Here is an 18,935-nt window from a genome sequence, read left to right as displayed (position 1 = left end):
CGCCCGGCTAATTTTTGTATTTTTAGTAGAGACAGGGTTTCACCATGTTGGCCAGGATGGTCTAGATCTCTTCACTTCGCAATCCACCCTCCTTGTCCTCCCAAAGTGCTGGGATTACAGGCGTGAGCCGCCGTGCCCGACCAGAACTGAAACTTTCTTTTTACATTTTGGCACATTAAAATATGAAACCTGTTCAATGTTTAAATGAAATATTGTACACATTTACTTCTTTATTTGGCTAATGAAAAAAATGAGGTTTAATTTAAAAAGCAGTTTTTGTTCTAGGCAAATTTATCTTGGAAAGCAGTAGAAATTGAACTTAGGACTTCCATCAAACCAATATGGTGTTGTCCTTCTTAAGCCTCCCCAAATGTACTTGCTCTGTACCTCATTGCCTTGGTTTCCCAGATTCCTAGAATGTACAATTGCATTTTAATGACCTTAGAAAGCTATGCTTTACGTATTATCTTTGAACTCATTCATAAACTTACTGGTGACAAATTCTTAGACTGTGGTAACCAGAGGTCATCTGGAATCTCTGGATGTCCTTAATTTGCTTGACTCCTGTGCCTACCTTGGGCCTGGGGCTCTGTCCTCTTACTCTTGGCAAGGATTAAGGATTAACCTCCATGCTGAGTCAAAGTTACCTCACACTCAGTTTTGTTCAAGATCAAATCACCAACAGAGTGAGTGGCTGCTGCGCACTTACAGAGATGTGAAGTCCTCCTTTCCCAGATGGGAGAATTCCTTGCAGACTTTATTCTTTTCATAATCCCGGCCTAGGAGGCAGAAATAGAAAAATTTGTATGTGTCCCCTTTTGATGAATATTATGTTACATGTACATGTACAAAGTGATCTTCCACGTGGCCTACAATGAAAGTCATATTTTCTCAATGTCTATATGCAATTTCATATTTTGGGGGCCTTTCTAGCTCTTCTCTCATAACAGGCCACAATTTTATGACATTCTGTTATATTTTAGTCACCAGCAGAACAAAAGGAGAGAGTAAACTAATACTGAACGTAAGTGAGTCAAATGATACATGTCAACTAGTGAGTCAGAAGCTATTGATATGGCAACTATTAGGTCCTATCTTTATAATGATATCAAAATGAGAATTTTTCTCCTTCCCTCCCTCCTTCCCACCCTGCTTCCTCCCTTCCTTCTTTTATTGTCTCAGTTTTACCTAAGGCCTGAAAAGAAAAACAGAACTACAAATAATTGGAGACTGTCTCCACTCCAAGGTGAGGGGCTGGCGCCACTAATGCAGGACTTTAAAGGAGGTGCAGGAGAGTTAGTGCTGCCACCCATGCTCTGCTACTCGGCTCCTGGCTGTCTAAGGGAAGGCTAGGAATTCAGCTGGGGACAAGGTGGAAATCAGGCAAAGAATATTTTAGACAAAGTGTGGTGAGTCTGGGGGATGGTGGGAAGTGTTTCCTTTCACTTTCACATAGTGACAAGAGCTTCAAGAAACCACTCAGCACTTGACAGGGAGCTCCTGGAATTTGGGGGGTAATGGACAGGTGTCTGATTCAGGCTGAAGAAATCTAGAGGGTGATGGGCTTGCTAAGTGGCCTGGAGAACAAAGCAGAGGACTGGGTGGGAAGTTGTTGTGTGACCTGCCGACCTGATGTAGCTCAAGCAGGAGAGCGAGCTGGCTAGGAGTTGTCTTAAATATATTTCCCCCAGTCCCAGCTCTACCTCCAACAAAGTGCTATCTACAGAGCAGTGGACTGACAACAGTTGGGTCTCTGTGTGGAGGTAGACAATTTGAAAACCAGGGGCCCAGAGGAGAGTCTTAAGGTGCCAGCTGCATATGAGAGATCTCCAGGAATAACAAGGGAGAGAGATCACAGAAGAACACAGTAAGAGAAAACGGCAGCTTTACACATCTTGGTAACCAGAGGAGACAACCTTGGCTCACCATGCTGCCCATTGAATTTTTTGTCCATTGAGTTGAGTTTTTCCTGCTGCTATCTCTCTTACTAGCTTCTCCTTTCCTGTGTTAGCCCTGGAGGGGGTAGAAGCAGCCTAGAGAGTAGGAGGAAGGAGGAAAAGAGAATAGGCAAAGGAGACAAGAGGCAGGTATCTGTGTCTTCCTTTCCCACCACAGGCAATAGAACTGAAACAGGCCTGAATGGGGGAGTAGCTTCAACTTTCAATGAATTAAAACATTTTTGACTATTAAATGTAACTAGCCATTCTCATGATGAAATGACATTGGTATTTGAGAGGGAACAGAAAAATCACAGTACCTGCTCTTGAGTTCATTCACGCTACAGGGAAGAGCTAGTTACTAATCATGAGACCCTCTTGTTCAACATGTCCATCACATATGTAATAGGGCGGACACATCAAAGTCAGTCAGTGTTCTCCTAACCTGACTCATCATTTATGCAAATAAGCCCAGGAAATTTCCGTCCTGTGATGTTATATCTTCGGAAAAAAATGTAGGAAGTATATAAATTGCTTACTCTGTTTTAAGTGGCTTTAACTTTTAGTGGTTTATCCTTCTCACTTTAAAGGTTGGGAAAGTCATCTCAGGTGATATGATGGTAACTGCTGTCAGGCTTTAATCCCAAAGATTTCCTCTCCTCTCTAACAGTTACAATTTTATGGAAGACAGTGTAAACATATGCCTGGGTGGAAATTTCTATTTGATGGCTTGCAGTGGAGGTGGTGGTGATTAGATACAGACTTGAAAGGGTTGTATTTTTTTTTTTTTTAAAGATTCTCTTTAGGACTCATCAGATTAATGTCACCTGTTTAATGTCAGATTGCCTGTAGAGGAAGCAGTCACAGCATGTACTTTTTTGGATGGATACCCCCCCAAAATATTTTTGAGGTGAGAAAAGTCGGATTTGATAATTGTGAGAAAAAGACATTCTTCAGCAGCACTTTTTAACAAGAGACCTACTCAAACACCCTCAAAACCACACAGAAGGTGGAAAAGAATCCACATACCTGAATCCTGAATCCGATGTTATTCTGGCAACTAGGACAAGGCAGTAGAGTTGATAAAGCTAATTGTCAGTGGAACCAAAAAAACCACTTGCAACAAACCTCTGTAATGTCTGAGAACCTTCACATCTTGTACATTTTCTGAAATGTATTGATTAGTTTACAAGGCTGGATATTGTGACACGTTCAAAAGGTTAAGCAAGGCAGAAAATTTCCATTAATCATTAATGGTATTTTATGGAACTGAAGACTAGAACACAGAGAAGAATAATTAGGGCTAGAACTGTCCTCATGTGGTGATGAGCTGTACTTACGATGTCAAGAGTTGTTTTTAGTTTGCTCCTAAAGCAGAGCTAGGAGAAATGGCTGGCAGTTACATGGCAGTAGATTCTAGTAAGAAATCTTTATTCCAACTGTGTCTATTTTATAACTGAAATGAAAGCAGCCTTTTGAAGAGGTGAGTTTGTTTTATCATTGTAAATATCAAAATAGATTTAAATAACCATATATTGTAAAGATCCCTGAATTTAGTACAATGTATCCTCATCATCTATAAGATCACTTGCTGGGGATTATAATCTAGTCTCTTTTAAAAATAGCGAGAGATTATAAGGAATATTTTTTCCCAAGGCTTACTGTATTTTAAGACATACACAAAATAGCCTTAATAAGAACTTCTTTTCCTTATAATAAATAGGAGCTAAGTTTGTTTAAATTCCCCCCTACAAAATGGAAGAGGTTATTTTTATTAGTACTTCTCTTGTGACCATTCAATAACATGCAAAGTGAAATCCTGTATTCAAATGGGGTACCCCCGATGAACATTTTGAGAAATATTTTGTTTCTAACCTTCCAGATTCTGATTTCTCATTTCACTAAAAATGTAAACTTTCATTTCATATATTATGGGAATGTGAGTGTGCATGTGAAGGTAGTGTAACTGGGCACTGCATGTTATCCCATCAGTTTGAATTTGATTAACTATTTGTGTTTGCACACAGCACTTTAGAATTCATGGGCATTATATACTGCTTTAGTTAGAATGCAAACTGATGAGAGAAAAGTGGGAAACTAGATGGAATGAATAAGGCTTAAAGAGGTTTTGAAACTATTTTTGCTGGAACATTCAGCCTTGGGCATAACAGGAAGCAAGGGAGGAAACTCAAGAGGGATATTGAGAAAGCTCAGAATTAAAATATAAAAATAACCTGTAGAGGAAGCTGTTGCACCATGATCTTTCAGGTGAGCTACCCAAAATGTACTTCTGATAAAATAATTTTATAAATTCATTTGCCCAAAGAGAAGATATCTAGCTTACAAGACAAAGCCAATGTATGTCAATCATTGTCTCAATTTTCAAATACAGCAAATAAATACTAAAGTTAATTTGCAATGTGATTATTACTAATTGATTCCCCATTCCATGGAATACTGCTTAATAAATGTTTTTGGTGTAAAACCAGTTGAGCTCACTCCAATTCATATAGTTAAATCCTGTCTCAAATGAACTGTAAAATTATACGCTCTGTTTTCAAATGTACCATTTGGTTATAAAGAAGGTGATTTGGACTTTGATACGGCCCTAGTAAATATTGGCATAATCTTAGTGACTCTGATGAAATCACTTTCACATGAAGTGACCCCCACAGTACTAAGTGTTTACAAATTTCACTAACAGAATTTTTGCTTTCTGCAATAGCATGTTCCACTTTTTATCTATATTGTGAAACATTCTGGTAAGTCCTGTTTAATTCTGAACTTTTGAAAGCCAGTGTGATTTATTTTCAGGAAATCTTTGCTGCTTCAGGCACCTTACCTCTGCCAACAGAGTTGACAATATTCATTCATACACGTAACAGATATTTTTTGAGGCTTACTTTGTGCCAGGCATTGGGTTCAATATTGAATTTGAACATACAATGGAGCCCAAAATAGACACATTCTTGCCCTCATGTAACTTTCGTTGTAATGGGGATAGCTAATAAGATACTGCTTTGTTACAAAGTTTATTAAAGTAGGTATTTGGATGCCTTCACTATTACTAGTCTTTCACTAAAACCTAATTTGGCTCCCTAGAACAGTTATTCGTATACCAAGTACATTAATGGATCCTAAATATCATTGACATAAATAAGTGCTCATACAGGATGCTAGGAACTATCTCAAGTTGCTGTTTTCCTATTGTGTTCTGGAGAATCATGGGCTTTAACAGCTCTGTTGGGCATTTTATATTTTCACAATTTCATTTCTTTGGCATTTTTATTTCTATTCTGTACTGACAGACTCATCCGTGTCAGAAAAGCTCAGTATATTTGTTAGTGTTTTTTTAAATAAATTTACCTTTTAAGAATATGGTTTGCAGTGTTTATTCAAACTAGTCAGGCATGATATTGTTCATTTCACAGTAGTGAATTGACTTAAATAGTAAACATTATTGAGCTGGTTTAGGAAGCTGATCTGGTTATAAGAGATTTCTATATCACTAAAAATATTGCCAATGAAAAAGTTTGAGCTTGAGTCAATGAAAAGAAATTCAACCCTTTTAATACTAAACCCAGAGACCCACATGACATCTATAGATAAACTAATCTAGAAGTTAACTGTACCTCTTAGGATGATATCAGTGCGACAAATTGAGTGTCCTTTCAGACTTTGAAAATTCAAACACAAACGAAAACAGCAAAAGATATATAGTCAATGGGTTAATTACTCAGAAACTGCAACTGCAATAGGAGACAGCATCACAGACTCACTCAAACTACTGTCCTTGGGTTCACCTCGGGTGGTAGCCTGTCCTTTGTGACACTTACCAAAGTCCCAGAGGAAGCATTTTTTCTCCATGCATCTCATCCCACCTCTCTTTCCTTTTGTGGGTTGGTTACCTCCTCATCTGTAATTGCTTTTGTAGGGGTAAAGATAGAGGAGGAGGTTTGCCTCTTCCACTTTTGGGATGGGTAAAGGTGATATCCCCTGCATTTAATTTGGAAGCTTAGAACACATTGAAGCACTTCGATTCTACAGCAATATAAGTATAAATAATAATAATATCATGATAACAATGAACATTTGAGTGCCAACAATTTGGTGGTACTGTTCTAAATATTTGACATGTATTACCTGCTTTAATCTTCACAAAAATTTTATGAGGTTTGTGGTTATCACAGTTTACATCCCATGTTTACTACCTATTTTTATGCATCATTTTAAGAACTTCATCTCATATTTAAATTATTTCTATGAAAAATTGTACTTTAACTTCTAAATAACATATAACTTTTTGAGCACATTTTGTCCATGGGTTAGAGAATTACTCTATTGAAATTTAGTGATATTCTTTTTATGGTATCGAAAGATTCATTATTATTCATGCCTGTTTAAAAATCTTTATCTTTGACTATCAGTCCTGGAAAAAAGTCATTCTTATTCTTCATTTTCTCCCCCGGCCCTTTTTTTTTTTTTAAATGAAAAAGTTTGCAGGGTTTGGCACAGGAAAATAGAAAGGTAAGCAGATTGGTTGAAAGACTCAGGCGCTTTGGTCTTAGTAGTGACAGAGACTTGAAGTAATACTCACTAGATGTTTGCTAATAGATCTTATAAAGGCGGCATATACTAATATTGCCTTTAAGCAAAATTGTCTTTATTTTCCATGAAGGTTCTTTCAGGGCAAAGATCATGTCTAAATTTTTAGGTCCTGGATGCCTGGCACAATTCTGGACATTCCCATAAAAGTCACTTCATTAAGCAAGTATTATAAAATCTGAAGAAAGTATCATTCAACAAGGGATGGCACAGTCATAGTTCCACATGGCACTCCTTTGATAAGGTGATATAAACAGTAAGTGGTGGTGATTCTGCCTCCCTGGCTAGCCATGTATGATCTATCTCAATTAAAACTTGAGAAAATATCAACTCAAAATGGATTAAAGGCTTAAATGTAAGACCTGAAGCTGTTAAACTAATATAAGAAAACATAGGGGAAAAGCTCCATGATGTTGGTCTAGGCAATGAGTTTTTTGGACATGACGCTGAAATTACAGGCAACAAAAGCAAAAAATAGACAAATGGGATTGCATCATACTAAAAGGCTACTGCACAGCAAAGGAAAAATTAACAAAGTGAAGAGACAACCCACAGAGTGGGAGAAAATATTTGCAAACCACATATCTGATAACAGGTTAATATACAAAATATGTAAGGAACTCAAACAACTCAACAACAAGAAAACCAATAACCCATTTAAAACATTAGCAAAGAACCCAAACAGACATTTCTCAGAAGAAAACATACAAATGGCCAACAGGTTTATAAAAAATGTTCAGCATCAGGAATCATTAAGGAGATGCAAATTAAAACCACAATGAGATATCACCTCACACCTGTTAGAATGGCTATTGCCAGAAAGATTGAAAGAAAAGCATTGGCAAGAATGTGGAGAAAAGGGAACTCTTTTCCACTGTTGGTGGAAATATACATTAGTACAGCCGTTATGGAAAACAGTATGGATGTTTCTCAAGAAACTAAAAATAGAACTACCATATGATTTAACAATACCACTTCTGGGTATATATCCAAAGAAATATAAATTAATAGGTTGAAGGGATGTCTGCCCTCCCATGTTTACTGTAGCATTATTCACAGCTACCGAGATGCTGAAACAACCTAAGTGTCCATCAACAGATTAATGGATAAAGAAAATGTGATGTATTTACACAGTTGAATACTATTCAGCCTTAAAAAGAGAAGGAGGGGAATTCTGTCATTTGTGACAACATGGATGACCCTGGAGAACATTATGTTAAGTAAAATAAGCCAGGTACAGAAAGAAAAATACGGCATTATATCATATATGGAATCTGAAAAAGTTGAACTCATAGAAAAGTAAAATGATGGTTACTAGAGGCTGCAGGGAGAAGAGGAGGGAGGGAATGAGGAGCTGCTGGGAAAATAGTGCAAAATTTCAGTTAGACAGGAGGACTGTTTTGAGATCTATTTTGCGTCAGGGTGACTATAGTTAATCATGTATTTTATATTTCAAAATAACTTGAGTAAATTTCAAATGCCTCAGAAAAAATGATAAGCAGTGAGATGGTAGAGGAGTTCATTGATGATTTTATCATTCCCCATTATATATAGATATCAAACTATTCCATTGTGCCCCAGAAATGTATATCATTATAATTTGCCAATTAAAAAACAGTACATTTTAAACCAGAAAACACTGTACATGGGTGATTTCCTTTCACTGTTTCCTAACAAAATACACATCTTAATGACTACTGAAGTTATACTGTATAAACCGAAATCAAATTATGCAATCTAATGGATCGGATATATCGGATGTGTATCATTATTTATGTCTCTGTCATCACACGTTTTTGTCAAACAGATCCCCAAGCCATTTAAATGCATTTGAAGTCCAACAGATTGCATTATCTTGTATAGGAAAATTTCTATTTCAAAGATTAGTAATTTATCTTTTTAAAATTATAAAACGTAGATATTTATATATTAATTTTTAGTATGGCCAAAAGAGTTTTATGGTGCTTGTCTGCTATAGTGATGTGTTAGCAAGAATTTTTTTTCATGAATGGAATATAATTTTCTAATTTTCTTATTAAATCCCAGTAAGAAACTGAAGGCTTATTATTGGACACTTGTAAGAACTGTAATTTAAATGGGAAATTTCACTATCAAGTACTCAATGCTATTTTGTGTTAACCATTGTGATATACATTGCTTTAAGTGCTTTTATAGCACTTCATTTGTCTTAGTAAGGCTAAAGAGAGCCTTTTAAACAAATAAATTAATAATGAGCTTTGCAGTATCATGTAGATGGAAAATGGAATGCCAATGTTTTCTACAGGATATATACTAGATATTACATTCCAATTGCCACCAGGATATAATTCCTTAGATATATTTGCTAAGAAAACTTAAAAGGAACACTCACTTCAATGTTAGCCTAGTCAACAATCCAACCATGTATTTTGTTATTTATATTTTTTAAAATCTAGTATGCAATTGTCAAATAAAAGTATTTTCATTTTAAAACCAATTATTACCTAACATTTGCAGCAGAACTGATAATATCAAAATAACAAATTTACTTTCGTGTAGTAAAATTTGAAGACTGAAATGTGTTATTCTAAGACTGTGCTCTTGCTATTGTATTTTTTAATAGATAACAAAATCACAGTTATTTCCATATAAAAAATATTTTCACTCATAAATGGGAGTCGAACAGTGAGAACACATGGACACAGGGAGGGGAACATCACACACTGGGAACATCACACACTCCAATCCACTGGGTTGGAGGCTAGGGGAGGAATAGCATTAGGAGAAACACCTACTGTAGATGGTGGGTTGATGGGTGCAGCAAACCACCATGGAACATGTATACCTATGTAACAAACCTGCAGATTCTGCACATGTATTCCAGAACTTAAAGTTCATATATATATATATATATATATATATATATATATATATATACACAAAATAAAACCCACATAGGAATTCAGCTGCATCAGCAGATATGAATGTGAAAGACATGTATAACTACATAACACTCCTTGTATATTCCAATAAATCTTTCTAAATCAGCTTTCAAAAAAAAGTTATGTAAGTTTCACTTCTCTAGGATGAAAAACAATTTGTTAAATGTAAACATATTTAAACAATTCATATGTGATTTCATTTATAGAGAATAAAAATGGCTGGTAACTAATTATTTTGCCTATTTTAAATGTAAAGATACAATCATTTGTTAATATTATTTTCTTTAGGTAGTGTTAAACCTCAAGTTACTATTTTACCATGACACCCAGGTTAGCAAACCCAAATGCTCATAGGATCTAGGAACCACACAACTTACATTTGATCCAAGGGAAGAAAGCATTAAATGCTCAGTGGTGAAAACTGAGGGTTTAGTCCAAAAGGAGGAGTGACAATTCAGCTCCAGTTCATCATTGCCATGTGAAAATTTGGCCCTTATTACCACACATTCCTGTGTTTCCAGAGAAGCTAGAAATCTAGAATTTTGTGGAATCTCCAGGTTTTAAAATGTTGACAAGTTAAATGAGACTTTAAAGGCAGACTTAAAGAAACTTTGTTGGCCCAAACCATGAGGGCCAAAGAAAACATCCATACGAGGCTGTATTTTATCATGATTTAAGATAGAGGCTTTGGATACAGACCACCTGGATTTGAATTCCTGCTACCCTAGGTGATAGTGAGACCGCTGGCAAGTTGCTTATCCTCTCTGTTCTTCCTCAGTTTTCTCATTTGTAAAATGAAGATGATTGTATCCTCAGGAAACAGAATATTGCCGTCAGTTATTATTATTATTATTATTATTATTAGCTAAATCCAGTTAGTTCATGATCATTGTTATACATATGAGTGTATATATTTATGTACATATCTATTTACACACACACACAAAAACACACACAGACACATCAGCTATCTCCTGGGAGCATGGCATCATATGAAAGAAAACTCTAAAGCCACCAATCTTTAAGGAACCTGAGTCTGATTGTAGACATACATATACAAAATCCCAATTTTGTAATATTACACAATAATTTTTTGAACACCTACTAAATGCCAAGTAATGTTCTATTACTGGGAATTACAGGAAATAACAAAAGTTCTTAATTTCACAAGGCTTACATTCTATATTTGTTACAACAAGCAAATGAACAACCAGTGATAAGGTAAGGTACTAGGTGCTAAGAAGAAAAAATAAATCCAAATAAGGGGATGGAAGATAATGGACTGGTAGGTGCTATTTGTGGTAGGTTGGCTAGGGAAGCCCCCTCTATAAATAGACTTGTAGTAGATGCCTGAAGAAGGTGAGGAAGGGAGCTGTGAGAATATCTGGACAATCAATGTTCTAGGAATAGAGAAGAACTAATGCAAAGCCCTGGGGTGCAAAGGACTTAGAGTGTGAGATAATGTGGAGGCCAGTGTGGTCAGATCAGAATGAATGAGAAAAATAGGAGAGAGAGAGAAGAAGCAATGGGTAGAATGAAGAAGTTAGGTTACCAAAAATATTGGGGAAGGGCATCATCAATTCATTTTAGAGGTTTCTTCATTTTCTCCTATCCTAAATAGATTAAGCTGGTGGTGTTTTACAGAGTGTGCACACTTCTCCTTATATTACATATTGGTGACTGCATATGTGGCATTGCACCCGATATCAGTAAGATGAAACATTGCTATTGATTTTCAGGGAGGTTAACATTGCTCTCAGTGATGAGAGCTGTATGACCTCAGCCCTTGTGTAGGGCTGTTTTGACAGGGAAGGAAGAGAAGGAAAAGTGTAGCTCACCCACCAACCCAAAGGGAACTTTCTTCTTGCAGTTTTATATCATGTTTAATAAAAAAAAATGCTGTGAATGAAATGCTTAAAGCAAAAAGGAAAATGTTCATAATAAAAACCTGTTTTTGCCAACAGCTCTTATCAACTGCAGTGGTTTATTTCCTGTTGGCATGATTACCTTAATAATTTTGTAGCTGTGTCACGACCCTCTGATCTTTGACAAACCTGACAAAAACAAGAAATGGAGAAAGGATTCCCTATTTAATAAATGGTGCTGGGAAAACTGGCTAGCCATATGTAGAAAGCTGAAACTGGATCCCTTCCTTACACCTTATACAAAAATTAATTCAAGATGGATTAAAGGCTTAAATGTTAGACCTAAAACCATAAAAACCCTAGAAGAAAAGCTAGGCAATACCATTCAGGACATAGGTGTGGACAAGGACTTCATGACTAAAACACCAAAAGCAACGGCAACGAAAGCCAAAATTGACAAATGGGATCTAATTAAACTCAAGAGCTTCTGCACAGCAAAAGAAACTACCATCGAGTGAACAGGCAACCTACAGAATGGGAGAAAATTTTTGCAATCTACCCATCTGACAAAGGGCTAATATCCAGCTTCTACAAAGAACTTAAACAAATTTATAAGAAAAAAACAACCCCATCAAAAAGCGGGCAAAGGATATGAACAGACACTTCTCAAAAGAAGACATTTATGCAGCCAACAGACACATGAAAAAATGCTCATCAGCACTGGTCATCAGAGAAATGCAAATGAAAACCACAATGAGACACCATCTCACACCAGTTAGAATAGTGATGATTAAAAAGTCAGGAAACAACAGATGCTGGAGAGGATGTGGAGACACAGGAACACTTCTACACTGTTGGTAGGAGTGTAAACTAGTTCAACCATTGCGGAAGACAGTGTGACTATTCCTCAAGGATCTAGAACTGGAAATACCATTTGACTCAGCCATCTCATTACTGGGTATATACCCAAAGGATTTTAAATCATGCTGCTATAAAGACACATGCACATGTATGTTTATTGTGGCACTATTCACAATAGCAAAGACTTGGAACCAACCCAAATGTCCATCAATGATAGACCGGATTAAGAAAATGTGGCACATATACACCATGGAATACTATGCAGCCATAAAAAAGGATGAGTTCATGTCTTTTGCAGGGACATGGATGAAGCTGGAAACCATCATTCTGAGCAAACTATCACAAGGACAGAAAACCAAACACCACATGTTCTCACTCATAGTTGGGAGTTGAACAGTGAGAACACTTGGTCACAGGGTGGGGAACATCATAGCCTGGGGCCTGTCATGGGGTGGGGAGCAGGGGGAGGGATAGCATTAGGAGAAATACCTAATGTAAATGACGAGTTAATGGGTGTCAGCAAACCAACATGGCACATGTATACATATGTATCAAACCTGCACGTTGTGCACATGTACCCTAGAACTTAAAGTATAACAGTAATAAAAAAGAAAACTTGAATCGAAAAAAAAGAAAAGAAAAAAATGCAAAAAAAAATATATTTTTAGTGCTCCATTAACAGTGTGTAACTTAAAACTGAGTTTTTTTTTTGGTGTAGTTTAATTTTAAAAATCAATTTTTATAAATGTTTCCTGGTCATTAAGGTAACTTTTCTATCTGCAAGTTAAAAAAGAATTATAGCTGTATCACCAGTCTTTGTTACTTGGTTTCTTTGGAAGGGAAGAGGGAAAGATATATTGTATAATAGTATTTCATCCATTTCAGTCCTAGGGGAAGAAGCTACTTGTAGGCAACTGGGAAATACTGCCTTGTTGCTTCTCATAGGGTAGCAAAAGTGGACATTTTCTTATGACACTAACCAGATTTAGCAGATTTGGTAAGCTCTTTTCTCCAAGATGTACCCAGTGGCTTGGGAACAAGATTCCCAATGCTGTTTGATAGGAGAGGGCTGGCTTAATTGGAACCTGTCCAGTAAAGGTTCATCTGTAACAGTATCCATATTAGATCCAAGGTTTCCAGAGAATAGTTCCACAGGTATAGACATTGTAGAAAAGGGTCAATATGTTTAGATACTCCGAGTTAGATAAGATTTCTTTCCTGTAGTGTTTCTCAGAACCTTTAGGACAACAAAGGCATGGGTTGTGAAACCACCAAGAAGGAATAAATTATGGCTCATTTCTTAAATATATTTGGCCACAGAAACTTCTTTTCAAGGTAAGTCTTGAGTGTAATATATTTTGAAACAGGTGCTTAAATAAATGCTGTGGGTGGTCAGCTCTCTGGAACTATAACAGGCAGAGAAAACTGCAATTCAAACCAATCCCCCACAATACAAGGCTACTCAGAACCTAAGAGTTCTCAGAACTCCCTTAATCTGTACACTTTGTAACTTCCTGCCAGGAAAGAACACAGCTAGCTTCTAAGTAAACTGCTGACTTGGTCTTTGGGTCATGCTCAGGTATTAAAGAATAGAGAATTGATAGATCAGGACTACTCCCCCCAAGTATTGAAAGTTAATGCTTACAAGTGTATTATGTATGTCTCAAGATATCATCTGGCATATGGCACATGGGTTATAAGAATGAAGTTTAGATCTTCTAGGGGACTGACTGGAGGTTTTTAGCATCCATTTCATCAGAATCTGAGGACTGCTGAGAATGTTGAAATAGAGATTGCAGAATGCTCTGTTATTCTCCAAAGGACACTTTCATTCTTTGAGGTGAAGCCAATGCACACCTATTGAGTCAGCAGTCTAAGATGGTGATTCATGCTCCTGGTTATGGCCTCCATATATAATTCCAATTCCTAGCCATTATTGGGCCTTCTGTGTTTGAAGATCCTGATCTGAACCTGCTTCAGTAGGATTTTTCAGGATCAGATCTGCCCCAGCAAATCCTTGGCCAAAAGAATAAGACTTAAAGGGATTTCTTGGAACATGGCCTATTCAGAGGTCTTATAAGGGACACAATTTATGTTGCTTTTTTATACCCTATGCTGTCTGGGAAAGACTTTGTAGTCTTACCTAAGGATGCATAGCTTACTTAAGAATTGATGGGTAAGACAAGTTAAAATAATTTGAATGATGAAAGTAAGACCAAGGAAAAGTAAATGTAAGAAGAAGAATAAAAAGTCAAGAGTGAGGTTATTCATGTTACAGTTAATAACTGATAATTCTTGGGAACACACATTTTATTCCAATGGTAAAATACATTACTATTATGAATAATAGTGTACGAATTAGGTGAGGCTGTTAACTGACAGCACTAAATGAAAATCTTAATTTTACAAAGCAGGATAAATGCAGATGTCCCTTGTGAACATTAAAGAATCAGCCAGAAAAGTAAATTGAAGCTAATGATGAAAAGTTTCCCAGCTGTAGAATTCATAAAGTTGTATACTTCCCATAATCTCAGTCTTTATCATGTAAAAAAATTTTTAAATATTGCCCAAAGATGAACACACCATCTGAAGAATAATTTCAATGAAAAATATAACTGAATTATCTTATTTGTGGTTATGTTTCATTGCTATAGAAAAATCTTATGTGATGGATATTTTTAAAAATACAATGCATTTTCAAATATTGCATGTATAGGATTCATCTAAGGGGATCAAAGAAATCTCTAAGTTGACATCATGCATCATTGGCATGGTATATTACACTCGATGGTAATAAATATTTGAAGTCTGAATAAATGCTTAATGGTGGATCACAGTCTTTATTTGCATTATCTTGTAACAATTAGCAAATGTCTAATTTTAAATTATTCTCTCTAGGTCTTGCTTATCAACAAAGGAGGGAGAGATAATTGACAAATTATATCATTCCATTTACTTTCTTTAACAAGATTCTTGTGTTGATTTTTTTTGTCAATTCCAATTCAACATTACATGGCATCGTGGAGCTCTGATTAATGCCTCTCTGGTCCTTATCCCTCTCCCCAACATATTCACCAGTTCTTCTGTTTCTTACTTTTTATTTCATTTTTTAAGTGATAATATAAAATTAAACTAGTAAGAATTTCTGTAAATGGTCACAACAAAAGAAATCTTACCTCTCTCTAAAGCATGTCCAAATGCCACAGCAAGCAGTAGTACCAGGACCCTCTTCATTTTTCTACCAGAGAGTCTTGCAGCACCTCCTCTCTCCTGTAGGTGACCATGTAAAGTGGTAGCCAAAAGTAATTGGTTTCCTTTTTACGAAGATTCCTGACTATGAATTAATCAATTATTAATCTCTACACAGAAGCAAGGGGCTGTTATCTTTGGCCCAAAAGAGATAAAATAATATCAATCAAGGTAAATAGACACCCTGAGGATGCTGTAGTGGAAAATCTAGGAGATTTTAATCATTAACTTTGTCAAACTGCAAAAGAGCCAAGGTATATAGATTATTTTCCACTGCTGTTCCTCACTAAAGTTTACTTAATATGTTAGTAACGCACACCTTCTCCCCCTGTATAGGGCTATGTGTCTTCTTTGGACACCCCACCTTTCTCATATGTAAGTGGAAAATCGGAAACTCTGTCTTTACCTCTCTTCCTCTCTTTGTTTAAATCTACTACAAATAAGCATTACCTTAAAATATTGCAGACCAGATGTTCTAAGTAAAAGGGGAAAAAGACTGAGAAGCCAATTCAACATAATATTTTAAATCCATAATTCTGATGCTATGAAGTAATCTTATTTTAGATGATGGCATAGTACTTTGTATTTCTATGCTATATTGCACTTTGTGAAGCACTGACATATATAAGAAAAATAATCTTTGAAGTGAGGCAAATAACTGGAGAGGTTAAATGGCTCACCACTGCCAATCCATAAAAAGTTAGTGGCAAATCTTGGACTCTGTACAGTGATTTTAAAGCTCCTTCTACTAATAGTTTACAACTAGTATATTTTATGGGCATGTAACTTGAGAGCTCAGAGAGGCCCTGTAGGACATGAAATCCAACATCTTCATTTTACAGAAGAGTGAACTGAGCACTGGGTAAATTCTGTGACTTGTCTAGAGAGTCATAGGTAGATCATTCATTGGAATTAGATGAGTTCCACTCCTGGTTTTTGCAGTAGCCCTATTTTCAGGAAATGGTCAGGTACAGGTTGTTACACATGCTCTAAAATCAAATCCCTACTCAGCTTTCATAGCTGTGTAACCTTGGGAAATTTATTTTACCCCTCTAAGTTTCATTTTCCTCATATGCAATGTGGTGATAACTCAGTACATTTGACACAACATTGCTATGAGGTTAATTAAGGTAATCTGGGTGCAGGGCTCATGGTAACATCCATCACATAGTAACATGGATTAATGTCACCTATTACTCTTATTCTAGTTATTGCCACGTTCTCCCACTGGCTTTCCAAATTTATAATATCTGTGAAGGTCAATGAAACTAATGAGGCCATTGGAACTCAGTGGAAGAGTTTAAAGACAGCCCTGTGTCCAGGGTCCCGCAAATAAGTGATTTAAAACTTCATTATCAACTCAGTAGCCAAGGGTTATCTACATGGGCAGAGTCTATCAAAATTTCAGTAAACCAATTCAGGTAGTTACATGTTTAGTCAGATTTTCTATCTATACTGAAAATCCTTGGGTGTTAGGTTCAGAAAATAGAGTCCAGCTAGTTGGAAAAAGATACCTATGCCAGATCAAAGCACAAGTATATCTGTAAGGCCAGTGGAAATCCATATGGTCAAGGAGATAGCTTTCCTGTCCAAGAGCCAACTCTATCTTGTTCAAGGATCAACTTCCTGATTACTATAAATCTAAATTTTCAGTTCCCTTTGGCTGAATTCCTAGTTTACTGTGCAAGTTAATTTAAAAATGTATTTTAGTTCTATGGCAAATTATTTGGAAATGATACTCCAAATGAGTGTGAAAAAGTTTAAAAAGTACTCAGAACCCCGGAACTCAAGAGAGGTAGGTAACACATTAGCATATTGATACAGTTTTCGTTTTTCTTTAAGATAATATACTGTATTTATACTTCTGTATCCCTTTTATTCAACTGTATTTCAGTCATCTTCTGATTAGTTCATTCAAAAAGACACACTCAAATTATTTTCTACGAATTTTGATACAGAGTTTAAGACCAGCTCATTCTTTCATTTTTAAAAAAATTAAACTTTATCTCTCCTTTTGCAATAATATTTACCACTTTTGTTTAATGATAAACTACATGTAGCAAGAATTGCAACATCTCATTTAGATGCCCTCTTGAGAAATCTCTATAAGAGCTGCCAAATGCATTCTCTTGGCTGAGTTTTTCTAACTGAAATTCGGCAAAACAGGCTAGTAGCTAAATATATGAGCCTTTTTTTCAGTCTTATTTATGTAACTTTCCTTAATCTTTCAAATGTTGATTGCTTACTGTGATTCTAAAACTGGGAAGAAATAATCATAATTGGCCTAAATGAGAGGCCTCATGTGACAATGATTACTCTAGTAAGTCAGATGGGGAAAAAATGGGTGAAAAAGACCAAATCAAACCTTCTCACATTGTCTATGATAGCAGCAGTTATAGCAACTAGAAATATATCACTGAATATATATATTTAACAAGAATTATTTATTGAATACATAAGCAGTAGAATTTTCCAGGAGCTGTTTTTCCTGTAAAAAACTGATTTGAAGTAGCCTCTTTCCCTCTTTCCTCTTTTTCTATCTTGCCATTGGCTTCAGAGGAAATGCAGATCTCTTCCTAACTAGGGCTAGTTCCAGGCAAAATTGTGAGGCAGATAAAGCCTGTCTTTAGTTCTTTTCTCTATCCCATGTATCTTCTTTCAGTAAACCTTAGTTACTAAAAGATAACACTGATAACTGCTCTTTATCAGAACAGTACCTTCCTTTAATGCTGCGACAGTCTTCTAAAAACTCTTTACAGTACTCCTGTAGAAATGACCTTCTTCAGAATGATTTTGTCTGCTGTTCTTTTCGTTCAGATTCTCTTTATACTATTAAAATGCATTATCAGTATCTTTTCCTGAGAAATGACCTGATGAAATTGATATTAGTGGATCGAAGTAATATCTTTAAAGTTGATGTACAGAGAAGAACAGAATACAATCCAGGTTTCAGAAAATTCTTATAGCCCAGCCATTTAGCTATGATTGACTTCCATGAGAAATTCCAATATCCTTGTAATAAATCTCTTTTTACTTAAGCTTATTCTAGCTGAATTTGCAATGAAAAGCATTGTAACTAACCTACCTTTAAATCATTCTCCCCTCTGTTGCTGCCATTATTTATCAAAAATGCAAATAAGACTGTGTTACTGCCTCCCTATTTAAAATGACTTAGGCCAATGCCTGTGCTTAAAGTTCATAAATTAATCCTACTTACCTCTAAAAAGGATTCTTTGCTGTGTATGTACATTAAAATTAGGTACGGCTGAACTACTTGTGGTTCACTGAACACATTGTGCTATTGAGCTTTCCACAGCCTTTGTTCACATTCTTCTTTTTTCCCTTACTCTATTTTACGTGTTTGTTGTCCCTCGTCTGTCAGTCTTTCATGTATTCATTTAACATATATTTAATTCATACCACTTTGTACCAAGTAACATGCAAGCTATTGGTACTACCATATCAAAAGATCTACATGGCTCTTCCCCTCATGGACC

General features: G+C 36.0%; 1 protein-coding gene across 1 annotated transcript in view; it reads right to left on the bottom strand.

Moving 5' to 3' along the window:
• Window positions 1-18,935, bottom strand: part of GC (GC vitamin D binding protein) — a 62,379-nt gene that overhangs the window by 26,947 nt on the left and 16,497 nt on the right. The window contains exons 2-3 of the mRNA XM_057302087.1: window positions 15,366-15,459; window positions 710-779 (exon numbers count right to left, since the gene is read on the bottom strand). Of these exons, the coding sequence (XP_057158070.1) occupies window positions 710-779; window positions 15,366-15,459 (164 nt within the window). The remainder of the gene's footprint in view (window positions 1-709; window positions 780-15,365; window positions 15,460-18,935) is intronic.

The sequence above is a fragment of the Pan paniscus genome, chromosome 3 (genome assembly GCF_029289425.2).
Source record: "Pan paniscus chromosome 3, NHGRI_mPanPan1-v2.0_pri, whole genome shotgun sequence".
Taxonomy (NCBI): domain Eukaryota; kingdom Metazoa; phylum Chordata; class Mammalia; order Primates; family Hominidae; genus Pan; species Pan paniscus.
This window is presented reverse-complemented; position numbering and strand designations above follow the sequence as displayed.